At 37.3% G+C, this 16974-nt stretch overlaps 1 protein-coding gene across 1 annotated transcript in view; it reads right to left on the reverse strand.

Annotated features, from left to right (window-relative positions):
* Window positions 1–234: 234 nt before the first annotated feature.
* The window catches only part of Arhgef9 (Cdc42 guanine nucleotide exchange factor 9), a 399573-nt gene continuing 382833 nt past the window's right edge, over window positions 235–16974 (reverse strand). The window contains exons 8-10 of the mRNA XM_038316447.1: window positions 15775–16018; window positions 3292–3360; window positions 235–425 (exon numbers count right to left, since the gene is read on the reverse strand). Of these exons, the coding sequence (XP_038172375.1) occupies window positions 244–425; window positions 3292–3360; window positions 15775–16018 (495 nt within the window). The 3' untranslated portion in view covers window positions 235–243. The remainder of the gene's footprint in view (window positions 426–3291; window positions 3361–15774; window positions 16019–16974) is intronic.

The following is a 16974-nucleotide window of genomic DNA, read 5'->3' on the forward strand; positions in this document are numbered from 1 at the left end:
CTCTGTGTGTGTATATGTATGTATGTGTGCATGCATGTGCATGCATATGTGCACACATGCCCACACACGTGTATACTTAAAGGTCTATGTGTGCGTGTGTGTGTGCCACACACACACACACGCACACACACACATACACACACACACATATATATATAAATTTTCAACAGTGCTTCTCCGAAAAAAGGTCCATCTATAAATATAATTTTATTTATTTTAAAATTATCTGCCTTCCTACAGGTATTATTTCTTGAAGGGGGTTAACCTACTGAAGTTTTGCCAGAATGGTGACTGGCTGCGCTTCGGTTCAGTGAACTCAAAGACTTGAGACTGAGCGATGCCATCGGGAACCAGGTACTGGCCCTGGTTTAACGGGTCCTGTGGTGGTGGGTAAGAAGGAGGAACTGAGCGGGCAGAGTTCACACCTAGAACACATAGGAGATGAAAAGGAAAAAGTATGCATTTAGTACCAGGCGCGTTCTCAAATTAATCAATGATCCCTCACAGTATACTAGTTTTGAGAGTTTTACCTGGTGACATACAATATCCCTAACCCCCAAGACTGAAATATTCTGAAATCCAAAACTTGCCAGCAATCAAATAGCTTCATATTTTGAACCTTTAAAGATTTCCATACTAAAGCTGGCCAATCAATACATTTCTATGCAAACATTCCAAAATTAAAAAAACTTTATAATCTAAGGTATTTTGGGTGCCAAGCATTTTGGGTAACGGATAATCAACCAGTACTGCAAATTATTTCTTTCCCTATCATATTTGCAGCAGTATCTCTAGTTCTACAACAACACATCCTTCACCATATTATCAGGTTAACACCAAAAAAAAATATGGAGTGTTATCATCACTTATTTAACAGACAAGAAAAAGCAAGGACCAGAGAGAAATATATGTAACTTCTCATGGTCATCTAGAAACAAAGCAAGAATCAGAACCAACTTTTGTTGACTTCTTGGTTAGGGATTCTTTCTAAGAGCCCATAATCCCCAATTTAAGTCTTGTTCCTCTGAAGAACCCAATAAACACCTTTTATTTCTAGACTTTAATTCTCTTCCTCTCCAATACTCCCTGAAAGTGTCAAAAATAACCTAGCTAAGAACTATTGACTTCAGGACTTTCCATAATGTTTAAGACACAAGTGATTTAGTGTTTTGATTTGGGTTGACAATGACAAACCTATATTTAACAGAAACTTGACATTATAAGTTGAAGCAGAAGGGAAATTCATCATCAGAAGCCATGATTCATAGAAATAAAAGAAAAGTGAAATCTGTGACCTTTTAAAGAACACAGCTTCAATGGGGGGGGGATTGCAACCACCCCACAAAGTTCACATTAATGGAGGTTTCAAGGAATCCAACTACCCTGACAGTAGTTATAATGTTAATCCATTGTCAACCATTGATACATCTTAGGTTCTGGAGCCATTTTTAAAAGGTGGCAAGTGCCAGAAACAAAATGGTATGCCAACAAATAATACAGACGTCAGGGAGGAAGTCCTACTTTATCAAGTTCTATTTTCCATCTTCTGTTTCAAGCCTTTGATGTCAAATCTACGAACTCCTTTGTTTTACTTTAGATCCTAAAAATTGTTTTTACACTTTCTCTTAGGGCTCTATAGTTTGATATTCAGTTTCACAGTAAATTTCTACTTAATTATTATACTAGCTGTGGGCTTATATCAAAGTTCTATTTTGTGTATGGAAATCGAATTCAGCACTATTTGTTGAAAAGGTTACAATTTTTTTCTTTTTGCTAACTTGCTCGTCTGTCTTTGTCAAAAGTAAGCCACACTTATGTGTGTAGGTCTACTTCAGACTTCTTTCCCATTAAACAAACTATCAATAATCCCTCAGGTGATGTACCTATTCAATGAGTGTTGAAATTAGATAAATTAATTACTTCAATTTTATTCTTATTTTTCAAGATTGTTTTAGTTATGGTAGATTATTAATCAGATTTTTAACTGGTCCTAAAGCCTATGAAGATGGAGGTTGTGTTTATGATTTTGACATCTTTTGTACTGATAAACTCAATTCTATTGATGTTTAGGAATTAGCACTTAACCCCAAGAAGTTATATACAAATTCTGAAAACCAAGATAGCAGAATATTTAAAAAAAAAAAAAGGAAACTGAAAAGGTCTTTCTATCAGCCAGATAAACTTTCCCTCGAAAAAGTAGGATGGTTGATAATATCCTGTGGTGTACAAATAGCATGGGCAGGGGACACTAGAGTAATTACTTATCTAATGATATTTGCCCTAGAGCTTTTCAATGAGTTTTCCCCTCCATTGTTTCTAGAATTCCTTAAGAACTAATGAGCACTAATGAGAGAGCAGAAGGAAAGGGCTGGGGAAAGTGATGTCTTGTTAAGATTATCCAATCCTGGGGACAGTGAAAATACTGCCAGGAGTCAAAACAGCTGCCAGTGATTGAGATGAGACAATAAAATGAGCTCTTCTTGCAAACAAGAGGTATGTATCATCATCGTCAGGACCCTGAGATGAAGAGGAGAGAGCAGTGGGCTCAGAATCAAGATGACTTAGGTTAAAAAATCACTTTACCTGGAATGTTTTCAGTTTCTTAACCTGGAACAGGGACTACTAGTGCCATTTTCTTTGGGTTACTATAAGGATGAAATGAAAGAAATTAAGAAATTTAAAACTAAGTAGACACTCTAGTAAGTGGAAGGTAGCTCCTTCTTTTGGCTCAACTGAGCATGTTAGTTTTGTTCTGGTTCATGAAAAAGAAAAGAAAAGCTGTTTCGTCTTTAAGTTGATTCTGTTTGTATTTTAAATTTTCAAAGGTATTTCAAAGATAGCCTCAGAGAGAGACTATCTTGTTTCAATATGAGGCTCTTCACGTTAGGTTGGGGCTACTGACTAGGTCAGCAATTCTAGACCACTGAAAGGAAGTTGAAAACATATCCCTACATATTTATATTTATTCAAAATTAAATACATGCACTACTGCCTGCCTCTCTCTAAACTATTCACAAAGGTTTTCTTCTTTTGAAGTAAAAACAAAGACAACGGTTTTGTTTTGTTAATGTAGCCAATGACATGGATGTGACTACCCCACACCATTTAGTCCCAAGAATTAAAACATTAAGAGCATGTGTTACCTGTTGTCAAAGATACCTGGGTAGCTGGACACTATCCCAAGTGAATCTCAGTATGGAAAGGAGCCAAGGAATGTGCAAACACATAACCTATGGTTTCCTAGTCTCAAACAGACAGGAAGTGGGGCTGAAAGAGCAAAGGCAAGTGTACCTTTCTGTTTAGAAGCTTTTCTCACAGTCATTGCAGCCTGCCTCTTCTGGTTTTCAGAAATCTCAAAGCCTACAAGAGAAAAGAAAATTGAACTTTGTTATGAAAAACAGACACCTTTATGCACTGGAAAGTGAGTATACCTTTCCTTCCAAAGTTATCTGACAAATATATAAAAAAAAAAACGTGAAGCAAGATGATGGCAAAGATGTGGGGAAAGGTGAACTCTTCATCACTGCTGGTAAGAGCATAAAATGCTATAAGTATTAAGGAATCAATATGGAGGTTTCTCAAAACATTAAAAATAGAATTACCATGAGACTGAAATTCCTAGACACATACCCAAAGGACTCTAGATCCTACTACAGAGATAGGTGCTCATCTAAGTTGATTGATGCTCTATTCATAATATCCAGGAACTGGAAACAGCCAAGCTGTCTATCAACTGACGAATACATAATAAAACTATGATACATACGCACAATGCACTTTTATTAAGATGAGTAAAACAAAATTATAAAATTTGCAGAAAATATGCAACCGTAGAGACTTACATTAAATCAGGTAGCCCCAAAGCAGAAAGACACATATTCATAGGTCTCTCTTGTATGTGGAGCCTAGATTTTAATGTGAGTACATAGGCATAAGTCATGAAATTGGAGAAGAAACTGTAAGAAGGGAAACTGATGTTTTGAGGAAGAGATGAAGTAATAAAATATATGCCATATGAGAGCAGCAAAGAGGCTACTGGAGGTAGAAGAGTCTGAGGGAGACTCGAGGGTGGGTGAGAGACTGGGAGAAGAGGACCAACAAATTACATTTTAAATGCCATAGTGAAACCAAATACTTTATGTGCTAGTTTAGAAATAAAAATATTAGTATGTTGCCCATGTTAGCACAGGTACCCATGTGAACCATGTGTTGGGCCATGTGTTGAAAGGTGTGAGGGCCTTGCAGAGCTGGCCCCACCCCTCACTGGCTCTGGAATAGAGGACCTCCCATGACACCAGAAGGGAAGTGCTTCCCCCATCCCCCACCCCGCCACTTGGGAGAGCTGGCCCCACCCATCACCTGAGGGGGGTTGGCCTCAGTGGCCTGTACAGAGAACACCCAGGCACACATCCAGGGCTTTAAGTTGCACTCCCTAACATCTACCCCATCTGTGCCTGCTGGAATGTGTGAAGGTACTGGTCTGTCAGAACCATAGCTGCAGCATCTCCATGACTCTAGGTAACAGCAGGATGTCAGAGAGGAGTTTAGGTGAGGGTCCAGTACTGATGGTGTACCAGAAGCCAGAGGCCTTGAACCTGACCAACAACACATTATGCAAGGAATATTTGCAAGTAAGAATCTACTGCATGATACACAACAGCTCCCATGCCACTAAGATGAATGAAGAGGCAATAGAGAGACGGGGAAGAGGAAGCAAAGTGGCTCGTTTGTTTTTCAATCAATATTCCTATTTATATTTTATTTTTATCGTACTTTTATTATTTCTTTTTTAGTATTCCTTGGGGAAGGTTACATGGGTGAAGAATAGATATGGAAGGACTGGGAAATGAAAGGAATTGGGGGACGTGATGTGAAATCCCCAAAGAAACAATAAAAAATTTTGTAAAAAATTAATATACATATATGCATGTGACTAGAAAGAATAAAAAATGGAGGCTTTGAATTTGAAAGAGATAAAGAAGAGGTATAGAAAAGTGCATGGGGGAAGGGAGAAATTATGTTTGTTACTTCCATTATGCTTAGTAAATATATACAAACATATGCAATTAAATTAAAATGTAATTAGTTAAAACTAAAACTTGGCTATAAAGATGCATATTGTAGAATACAGCAACAAAATTATGAACAGAAGTTAAAGCTAAAAATAAAGTATGAAGAATATTTAAATAAATTATTATGTAAATTAGAAGAAACACTATATAAATCAAAAATATAAAGAAAAGGAAACAATGACTCAAAAGATAAGAGAATTGGAATAAAAAATGAATACTTGAAAAATAAAGGTTTCAGAAGGAGGAAAATAGTTATGTAGAAGTAACAAACAACAATATTGAGGTCTTTAATCCATTTGGACTTGAGTTTTGTGCATGGTGATAGACACGGATCTACTTTCATTCTTCTACAGGTTGACATCCAGTTATGCCAGCACCATTTGTTGAAGATGCTTTCTTTCTTCCATTGTGTGCTTTTAGCACCTTTATCAAAAATCAGGTGTTCATAGATTTGTGGGTTAAGATCTGGGTCTTCTATTCGATTCCATTGGTCGACTTCTCTATTTTTATGCCAATACCAAGCTGTTTTCAATACTGTAGCTCTGTAATAGAGTTTGAAGTCAGGGATGGTAATGCCTCCAGAAGTTCCTTTATTGTATAAGATTGTTTTGGCTATCCTGGGTTTCTTGTTCTTCCATATAAAGTTGATTATTGTCCTCTCAAGATCTGTGAAGAATTTTGATGGGATCTTTAAGGGGATTGCATTAAATCTATAGATTGCCTTTGGTAGTATTGCCATTTTTACTATGTTGATCCTCCCAATCCAAGAGCAAGGGAGATCCTTCCATTTTCTGGTATCCTCTTCAATTTCTTTCTTCAAAGACTTAAAGTTCTTGTCAAATAGGTCTTTCACTTCCTTGGTTAGAGTTACCCCGAGATATTTTATGCTATTTGTGGCTATCGTGAACGGTGACGCTTCTCTGATTTCTTTCTCTGCTTCTTATCCTTTGTATATAGGAGGGTGACTGATTTTTTGGAGTTGATCTTGTATCCTGCCATGATACTAAAGGAGTTTATCAGCTGTAGGAGTTCTTTGGTGGAGTTTTTCGGATCGCTTATGTACACTATCATATCATCTGCAAATAACGAAAGTTTAACTTCTTCCTTTCCAATTCGAATCCTCTTGATCCCCTTGTTTTGTCTTATTGCTATTGCTAGAACTTCAAGCACTATATTGGAGAGATAAGGAGAGAGTGGACAGCCTTGTCGTGTTCCTGAATTTAGTGGGATGGCCTTGAGTTTCTCTCCATTTAATTTGATGTTAGCTGGGCACAGGAGACCGCTTCCTACGTATAGCCCCAGCAGCACAGACATTAAGGGCAACATTGAATAAATGGGACCTCCTGAAGCTGAGCAGCTTCTGTAAAGCAAAGGACACTGTCACTAAGACAAAAAGGCAGCCTACTGACTGGGAAAAGATCTTCACCAACCCCGCAACAGACAAAGGTGTGATCTCCAAAATATATAAGGAACTCAAGAGACTAGACTTTAAAATGCTAATTAACCCAATTAAAAAATGGGGCACTGAACTGAACAGAGAATTCTCAACAGAAGAAGTTCGAATGGCCAAAAGACACTTAAGGGCATGCTCAACCTCCTTAGCAGTCAGGGAAATGCAAATCAAAACAACGTTGAGATACCATCTTACACCTGTCAGAATGGCTAAAATCAAAAACACCAATGATAGCCTTTGCTGGAGAGGATGTGGAGTAAGGGGTACACTCATCCATTGCTGGTGGGAATGCAAACTTGTGCAACCGCTTTGGAAAGCAGTGTGGAGGTTTCTCAGGAAATTTGGGATCAACCTACCCCAGGATCCAGCAATAATACCACTCCTGGGAATATACCCAAGAGATGCCCAATCATATTATAAAAGCATTTGTTCAACTATGTTTATAGCAGCATTATTTGTAATAGCCAGAACCTGGAAACAACCTAGATGCCCTTCAGTGGAAGAATGGATGAAAAAAGTGTGGAATATATACATATTAGTGTACTACTCGGCGGTAAAAAACAATGACATCTTGAATTTTGCATGCAAATGGATGGAAATAGAAAACACCATCCTGAGTGAGGTAACCCAGGCCCAAAAAGATGAACATGGGATGTACTCACTCATAATTGGTTTCTAGCCATAAATAAAGGACATCGAGCCTATAATTCGTAAAAAATCCTAGAGAAGCCATATAAGAAGGTGAACCCAAAGAAAAACATATAGTTATCCTCCTGGATACTGGAAGTAGACAAGATTGCCAGACAAAAAATGGGAACATGGGGGTGGGATGGGATGGGGGGATGGGGGGATGGGGAGAGAAAAGTGTGAAGTGGAGGATGGGAAGAGCTTGGGGGAATAGGATGGTTGGGATATAGGAAGGGTGGATATGGGAACAAGGAATTATATATCTTAGTTAAGGGAGCCATTCTAGGGTTGGCAGAGACTTGACTCTAGAGGGGTTCCCAGGTGTCCAGGAAGACGCCCCCAGCTAGGTCCTTGGGCAGCTGAGGAGAGGGTGCCAGAAATGTCCAGATCCTATTGCCATACTCATGAATATCTTGCATATCACCATAGAACCTTCACCTGGCATTGGATGGAGAAAATGGCAGAGCCCCACATAGGAGCATTGGACTGAGCTCCCAAGGTCCTGATGAGGAACAAAAGGAGGGAGATCATGAGCAAGGAAGTCAGGACCGTGAGGAGTGCGTTTACCCATTGAGAAGGTGGGACAGATCTAACGGGAGACCACCAAGTCCTGTTGGAATGGGACTGATGGAACAGGGGACCAAACCGGACTCTCTGAATGTGGCTGACAGTGGAGGAGGACTGAGAAACCAAGGACAACAGCAATGAACATGACCTCTACAGCATGGATGGGCTCACTGTGAGCCTTGTCAGTTTGGTTGCTCACCTTCCTGGACTTAGGGGGAGCTGGGAGGACCTTGGACTTAACATAGTGAAGGGAACCCTGATGGCTCTTTGTCTTGGAGAGGGGTAGAGTGGGGGTATGGGTGGAAGGGAGGGGAGGGAAGGGGGAGGAGGAGGGGAGGAGATGCAAATTTAAAAAAAAAGAAAAAAAAGAAAAAAGAAGAATTCTCAATTGAAAACCCAAAAAGAAAAAAAAAAGAAGTAACAAACAATAAAAAATTTTACTGAGTAAAAAGACCACATTTTTGTTGAGATAGTAAAAGGTCTTCTATGACCCAGGCACTCAGACATGATGGTGTTGACTAATGGCTAAAATTCCTAAACTTAAGGATAAAGAAAACAATCTTTCATATCTAAGGAAGAAATGACAGCTTGGTTACAACATTATCACTAAAATTCTTATCTGTGGGCTGGTGTACAGTCCAGCTTTAGAAACACTTGCCAACCAAGCAGGAGACACTCTGGGTTCTAACTCCAGCACAGCCAAAGAAAGTTCGTATAAAACACTGTGAGTAATAGCAGTCTGAACAAATACAGAACCCATAGGTCAAATCACATTATAATCATTTCCCCTCAAAACCTGGGCATTTTATACAGAAATATAAAATGCAGGATTTAACTCAAAGTTTACTCAGAATATAATATTTTCAGTTAAAAAATTTAGATCAACCAAAATACACACAATGGACTAACAAGAGGGGCTGGGGTTAAAAAGAAGAAGAAAAGAGGTTACAAGGGCAGTATGATCACTATACAACACATTCTTGAAAATGCCCTTCTGTATCACAATACCATATATAATGAATATATATATATATATATATATATAATCAAATAGATATAGAAAATCTAAAATTAATTCTTGAAAAATTATTAAAAAGTATAAAAATCCCCAAAAGTTCCTTCAAAAAGCTAATGCTTGCTGAAAAGCATTATTTTCAAAGGACCAATGTATGGGGAGAAACAAGAAATTAAAATACAGGCACCAAAACAGAATGCAAGGATTAGTTTTTAGCTGTTATTTTGGATGGTAGAAAAACTACAAATCAAAACAAAATACATTTAAAAATGGCTAGCAAAGTATCAGTTCCTCAACACATAAAAGTGACTCTTTGAAGAGATAGAAATGTTCTTTGCCCTAATTTGATTACTACACACTGTACACGTGTCAAATTATTATATTGTACCTCAAAAAGATAAATCTGAGTAAATAAAATGTTAGAAAATAAAGAATATTCACTATCAAGAATGAAAAGGGGAGATAAGCACAATTACAGAACATAATATGAATATTATGAATGATATCCCAGCAAAGTACAAACTATTAAAATTAGTGCATAAAGGGGAAAGCAGTATAATGGGAAGGACACTATATCATGTTCTTGAAGCAGGTAAGAATAAGACTTGGGTTAAAATAGAAAAGAGTATCCTCTTTGAATGAGGAAACAATAAAAATTCTAAGCTTTCAGGGCTGGAGAGATGGCTGAGCGGTTAAGAGCACTGGCTGCTCTTCCAGAGTCCCGAGTTCAATTCCCAGCAACCACATGGTGGCTCACAACCATCTGTAATGAGATCTGGTGCGCTCTTCTGGCATGTGGACATATAGGGAGGCAGAATGCTGTATACATAATAAATAAATAAATCTTTAAAAAATCTAAGCTTTCAATTATTAATCAGTTTTAAAGAATGCCAAACAGAAACCTAAATGTATCTTGTTGGATTTAGAAGAAAGGAATTTGATATTCATATCAAAGAATTGCCAAGAAATAATGATGATGAATAGTATAATCTTCACAACCAGAATAGTGAAAAAGGATAGGAATTTTAAGACAAACCTAAGTATGCATGGACAGTTACAGTCTACAAAACTAGAAATTTGTTTGTGAGAAATAAACAGTTGACTTAGTAAATGACTGCTGGGCAATCCCCTCTTCGCCCACATGAAAATAAAATCTGTGTACTATATTCAGAGAAGAAATTTCAGATAAATTTTGTTTCTAAATATTTTTTTAAAAAATTCAGAAATTGTTAGGTGTTGTTAGTGTGGATCTGCTTAAGCAGAATAAACTTGGGAGGCAAAAAGAAGTAATAGGTACATTTGCTAAAGTAATTACTTTTGGCAGAATTAAGCACCACAAACAAATTGGAAAGTCAAATTATAAAAATGAGGAAACTATGTGAAACTGAAAACTCACAAGGCTTAACTATCTTCAATATAAAGTATATACCAACTTAAATTTTCCTTTTTATTCCCCTCCACTTGTATCCCCTTCCTGCAGAAATAGGGATGGAACACAGGACCTGATGTATGCTAGACAGGTGTTCTACTACTGAACTAACAGCGAGCCTACAAATTAAATCAATTTTTGAGAACATAATATGTAAAAGTTGAGATATATGATTTTGTAGGCATGTTTTATAAAAAAGCACCATAAACTATAAACATGCACATATATGTGACCTATATAGAGCTCAAATGTATACATTTGCTTCCTCTTCTATGTCCTCTTTAAAAATAAATACAGTCTAAACTCGGCAGGTTTTGTTTACATTCATTACCAGTAGCCCACAAACTATAAGCAATTGCAAATCTATTTGTGATTGACAAAGTTTAGGATTTTTCAATTAAAATAAAAATAAGAACAGGTAAAGAATATTCAGGGTTAATTTCACAAATAATTTGTCAACAAACAGCAATTACATGGATAAGTAAAGCTGAACTTTTTAGTAACTGAAGTAACAAATTAAAGGAAGAAAATATTATGCAGTACTGGTGTGGATTTGAAGAAATAAGCACAAAATCATATTGAGGGGTAGACTTTATAACTTTTCTGATACATAATGTCTAAATACATATTATGTTTATGCATCCTTATGTTCATTCATCTCACTTTAGAATGTCTTTCCTGCAGGAATAAAAAACTGTATAATGAAACATACATGTAGATATGTTTTACAGCAATATGTTTCACAGGGGAAAAGTTAGAAATAAGGGTTTGGAAAGAGAGTTCAATAGTTAAGAGCACTAGCTTCTCTTGAAGAGGCCCTGGGTTTGGTTTTCAGCATCTACATGGTGGCTCACAGTTTCTGGAGAATTGATGCCTTCTTTTGGCCTATGCAGGCTCCAGACATGTATATGGTGCACAGATATACATGCACACAAAACACCCATAAATAAAAATAAAATAATAATTACAAGTGGAAAAAAGAATAAAATAGTTGGATGCACACTCTATCAAAAGGGGAATGGTTGCACATCTCGATGTGGAGTATTATACACCTATCAAAAGAGAGATATATGCTGCTATTACAGATGTAGCAATTTGATTAGAGTATTTTCCTTACAAATATAGGGATTGTCATGAAGGAATTTTCCAGATGTAAGAAAACCCCCTAATCAGAGATATATAAAGGATAGTATCCTACATAATATGAATGGACTTGACTAAATCTGTTAGAAGCCCTTATAAAAGAAGGCTAAGGTATCGGGTGGAAGAAATTCTACCTGTAGAACATATTTCTTGTGATCTTTTCTCTTACTAACTTTGTCTCGTACCTGACAACTTAGTCTCTACTCATGACCTTCCATGCCTGACTGCCCGCTGTTCAGATGTAGAAAATTAGTTGTCCAATCTTTGCAATCACATAAGCTAATTCCTTATAGCAAAGCTTTTAAAAGTAATCCTGGTAATGCTTCTCTACTTGAAGCTCAGCTGATGTGAGGAAGTATGGAAGGTTCAATACCTAGTTAGTTACGTAAGAAAAATTTAGTTTAAAGACTAATTGCAAAGCAATATGTAAAACACATTTTTGTAAGTGCACACATATGTGTGTATGAGAGACAGAGAGAGGCAGAGGGGGGAAGGAGAGAGAGAGGAAGGAAGGGAAAGGAGAGAAGGCGAGAGATAGAATGCTTGGGATAAGTATAAAAGAAACACACCATGGGGAGAGAAAAGTGAGAAGTGGAGGATGGCAAGAGCTTGGGGGAATAGGATGGTTGGGATATAGGAAGGGTGGATATGGGAACAAGGAATTATATATCTTAATTAAGGGAGCCATTCTAGGGTTGGCAGAGACTTGACTCTAGAGGGGTTCCCAGGTGTCCAGGAAGATGCCCCCAGCTAGTTCCTTGGGCAGCTGAGGAGAGGGTGCCAGAAATGTCCAGATCCTATTGCCATACTCATGAATATCTTGCATATCACCATAGAACCTTCACCTGGCATTGGATGGAGAAAATGACAGAGCCCCACATAGGAGCACCGGACTGAGCTCCCAAGGTCCTGATGAGGAGCAAAAGGAGGGAGATCATGAGCAAGGAAGTCAGGACCGTGAGGAGTGTGTTTACCCATTGAGACGGTGGGACAGATCTAACGGGAGACCACCAAGTCCTGTTGGAATGGGACTGATGGAACAGGGGACCAAACCGGACTCTCTGAATGTGGCTGACAGTGGAGGAGGACTGAGAAACCAAGGACAATGGCGGTGAGCATGACCTCTACAGCATGGACGGGCTCACTGTGAGCCTTGTCAGTTTGGTTGCTCACCTTCCTGGACTTAGGGGGAGCTGGGAGGACCTTGGACTTAACATAGTGAAGGGAACCCTGATGGCTCTTTGTCTTGGAGAGGGATGGAGTGGGGGTATGGGTGGAAGGGAGGAGAGGGAAGGGGGAGGAGGAGGGGAGGAGATGGAAATTTTTAATAAAAAAAAATGAGAAATAAAAGAAACACACCAAATTATTAATGTTCATTATCTCATAGAAGATTCTACCACTGAACCTTGGTGTTCTTGTGGGACTCCTAAAGTGGGAAGGGGGGTACCTCTGACTCTTTTGCTTACGCTTGGGACCCTTTTCCTTCTACTGGGTTACCTTTTTCAGCCTTGATATGAGGGTTTTTGCCTAGTCTTATTGCATCTTTTATGCCATGTTAAGTTGATATTCCCGGAAGTTCTAAAGGAAAACTGGGGAACAGTGGATCGGGGGGGAAAAACTAGGAGGAGTGGAGAGATGGGGAGGGTGCAGTTAGGATGTACTGTATGAAAGAAGATAAAAATTCCTAATAGTGTTTTCTTTTTTAATAAGCTAAAAGTATACTGACAAATATTCAACTTATAACACTATCCAATAAGCTGTTCTTTATTCACTTATAAAAAAATCAGACAAATTTCAACTATGCAATTTCTCATGAAATTGTTCATTAATATTCTAGTAAAAATTAGTCACTTATTCAGGATTTATTAAATTCTGATTAATATTAAAACAAGAGTGAGAGGAAATGCAAAGAATGTTTTATATATTTCTACTATGATGTAAATGCTTATCATGGCCAAGATTTATAATTAAATCTACACACAAAACAATAAAATTATGTCAAATATACATGGCAGCCATAAAGTATTAAATGGTTTGTAGAAATGCAAATAAATATGAAATGAAAAATGTGTATAAAAATTGTATTTATAGAAATAGGTGTGTGAGAAAGTCAGGAATTCTCACAGTTTTATTTAAATAGAAGTAAAAAAGACTCGAATGAAATATATCAAAACATTTACAATATTACAGTGTATGTTATTATGATTTTTACCTTTTAGTGTTTTTTTGTTTGTTGCTCAGTATTTTCTACAATTTTCTAACTTAATGTAATCAGGCTGGGGGAAAAGTCATATAAATACATATTTAAAAACAAGACAAAGATAATACAAGCCTGTCAGAAACTAATTTACAAAAGCTTTTCATTAAAAGCAGATCTTTGAAGGCACAAGTTACTAGGGCATTGTATGGGAGATATGAGGCACAGGGAATGGCAAAGACCTTGTAATTAATGCAGGATCTATGAACTCAGACTATCCATTGACAGGCCTGATAGCCAGTATCTCAATATCATTCTACATCATGTCTCAATGCAGTGATTGTACTTTAAAATTACTCTAATAAAACTCTAAGTGTGTTTTCAAGGTGGACTTTAAGATATTGGAAGGCAAAAATTACCCTGTCTTTCTGGCCATTCATCTTTCACTCTGGGCCATTTCAGTCCCTATCATGGTATGATATCAGAACCCTTTTGTGCCAGAATTCAACAGGTAAGCATATTTTTCTAGAGGCAATTTCTGCAGCCTTGAACATTAGACATTTTAAGGTACAATTCTATTTGACGAAAACATGAACCAAAACAAAACTCTTTTCTAGGAATTAGAAAGGTTAATTTATCTTATTTGCTGTCTCTCCCCCAGTGCTGGGGTCATGCATTTTAGGTAAGTACTCTATTTTTGAGCAACATCCCTGGCCCTTCATTTTTAAAAATGAATTCCCACTATAGTCCAGGTAGACGTTCATGATGCTGCCCAGGCTGACCTTGAACTTGAATTATCCTGCTTTCACCTTCTGAGTACTGCACTTACGGGTATGAAGCATTGTATTTGAATGATATTTTTATTATGGAAATAGGACTTTGAGGAAGATATGTGGTAGTATTTAATAAGCTACAAATCTATAGCCACAAAACCACAGCCACATAAACTGTTTCAATCCAAAAAGGATGTTTTATTCTGAATCTAAATGAAATGAGTGCTCATAGTTTTTTATATTTTTGTATTTTCTCTAATTTATTTTTAAATAGTTCTAGAGTATGATTACTAAGTGCATATTGTTTTAATCATAAGTTAATATATGAAGTAACTTTACAAGAATTAAATACTCAGATGACTTTGTCCCAGGAACTAATACTACCACCTTAATAGAGGAGGCCTAAATAGCTTAACTCTGTTAGACATCAATTTTCACTGGTAAAATGAATGTAATTCAAGATGTGTAGATGTAATTTGGCCTTCTCAGAACCCAGTATAAAAATGAAATAAACCTGTAACTTGAAAGGGTCCTAGTTAGGGTCTCTATTTCTGTGAAGAGACACCATGACCATAGCAGCTCTTATAAAGGAAAACATTTAATTGAGGTGGCAGCTTCCAATTCAGAGGTTCAGTCCATTATCATCATGGTGGAGAGTACAGCAGCACGCAGACAGACATGGTGCTGACTATATGTTGATTAGACGGCAACAAGAAGTGGATGTTTGAAACACTGGGTAGTATCTTGAGCATATATGAGACCTCAAAGTCCGCCTCCACAGTGACATACTTCCTCCAACAAGGGCACACCTACTCCAACAAGGTCACACCTCCTAATAGTGCCACTCTTTATGAGATTATGGGGGCTAATTACATTTATACTACCACACCTTTCCTTGGTCTTCATTAGAATTGTTTCTACTTTCTGCCTTTGAAGTTGACTGAAGGCTGGGGATGTAACTCATTAGCAGCGTATTTTGCTAGCGTGAACAGGCCCTGGCATTTATTCCTGGCAACACAAAGGAAAAAAGAAAGCTATCCATCTAATTGGTATAACTCTACCAAATCAGTTCATAAACATGTCCTCCTTATACACCTAAAGACAGAGAGATCTATGAATCTATGGAGATTACAGAATAGGATTCATAACTCCTTTGTGTTTGCTTACTAATACATATGTGTGTTGTAGGGGCAGAATTGAGTTTGGAACTGGATTGTGGTATAATATTTCTATCTGGAAATAGGTATTAGGCGTGATCAATGTATAAACCATACACATCGGTATTTACAAAGACCTATAATAAGGAACCACCATAGTGACTTAGGTCAGTTTGCGCCAAAAAATCTTCCCTTTGACTCTAGAAAGAAGAACTCAATTGTAACCCTCTATGGAAGGTTCTTCACAATTATATTTTTCTTTCTGCTTTCAGGTCACTTACCAATTTTTTCATCTTCCTGTACCATTTTCCTCTCTTCTCTGAAAGCTCTGAGCCAACGTATTTTCTCCTCCAGTTTCTTGGCAAAGAACAGATGAACTTCTTCTGTTTCCTTGTTATGAAGCTTGAAAGCATTTTTCATGCTGACATTAAAGTCATCATCTCTGCCATCTTCAATGTCAATCACCTCATATTTATCCATGTCAATGCGGCCTTTGTAATATAGGATGTCTCTCCGGATTAGGTCCTAGGTTGGATGAAAGAGGTTATTTTGTCATAAGTATAGGTAGAGTGGATGCCAGCAGAGGTGGCACATGGTTACAACAGAACACAAACACTATCATTATTCTGGAAAGTAAATGGAGATCTTATGGTCTCAATACATGCACCGAGATGACCAGTTGGACACTGACAAGTTGGTTTAAGTAGGTACTCTAAGAGATGTCCCACATCCAAAGACTGTTTCAAACCCCAGCACCAATCACTGGAATGCAAACGGCTTATAAGCAGTAGAAAGCAGTATGCAACAAAAACACTACCAGGAAGGGATTTTTCATCTTCCCAAGAACTTGGCATAATTACCAGAAGCATAAAATGAACTTGCTGGGATGTGCTGAAAATCTCAAGCAGGATACTGAGAATAAAATTTTAAGTGAAAGTTCAGTGGTGAGAGTTACTAGAAGGTCACAGACTGTTGGGACAGAAAGAGTTAACCGCAGTGTTTTAATACTTAGCGTTTTTGGACAAGAGTTAGTCTCACAGGAAACTTGGTTAAAAGAGGGCAAAAAAGTACATATATCAACACAGATGAATCTCATGATCAAATACAGTGTTCTCTATCTTTTGTTTTACTCATCTATATATAATAGATCAATCCTAATTCTAGTCAATGAGACACTCATCCTAAGTCTGTACATAGTGCTCTGACTTCTCTACTTACTTATTTGCATTTTAATGGCATATTAAGTATTGGTGAGCCTTCCACTCTATGCAAAGCTAAGACGCCCAAACACTGTCATTTGAAATCTCATGTTCATCATTGACTTCATTTACTTTCCATGTAAACTGATTTTTATTTTTCCACATTCAACATATAGAACAATGTTATATATTTTAGAGACATAGATAAATAACAAACTTCTAAGGACATATGACAATGACATATAGCAAATTCAAGAGTAGAGGAGAAAATGGAAGAAGTGA

This window comes from Arvicola amphibius, chromosome X (assembly GCF_903992535.2).
Source record: "Arvicola amphibius chromosome X, mArvAmp1.2, whole genome shotgun sequence".
Taxonomy (NCBI): Eukaryota; Metazoa; Chordata; class Mammalia; order Rodentia; family Cricetidae; genus Arvicola; species Arvicola amphibius.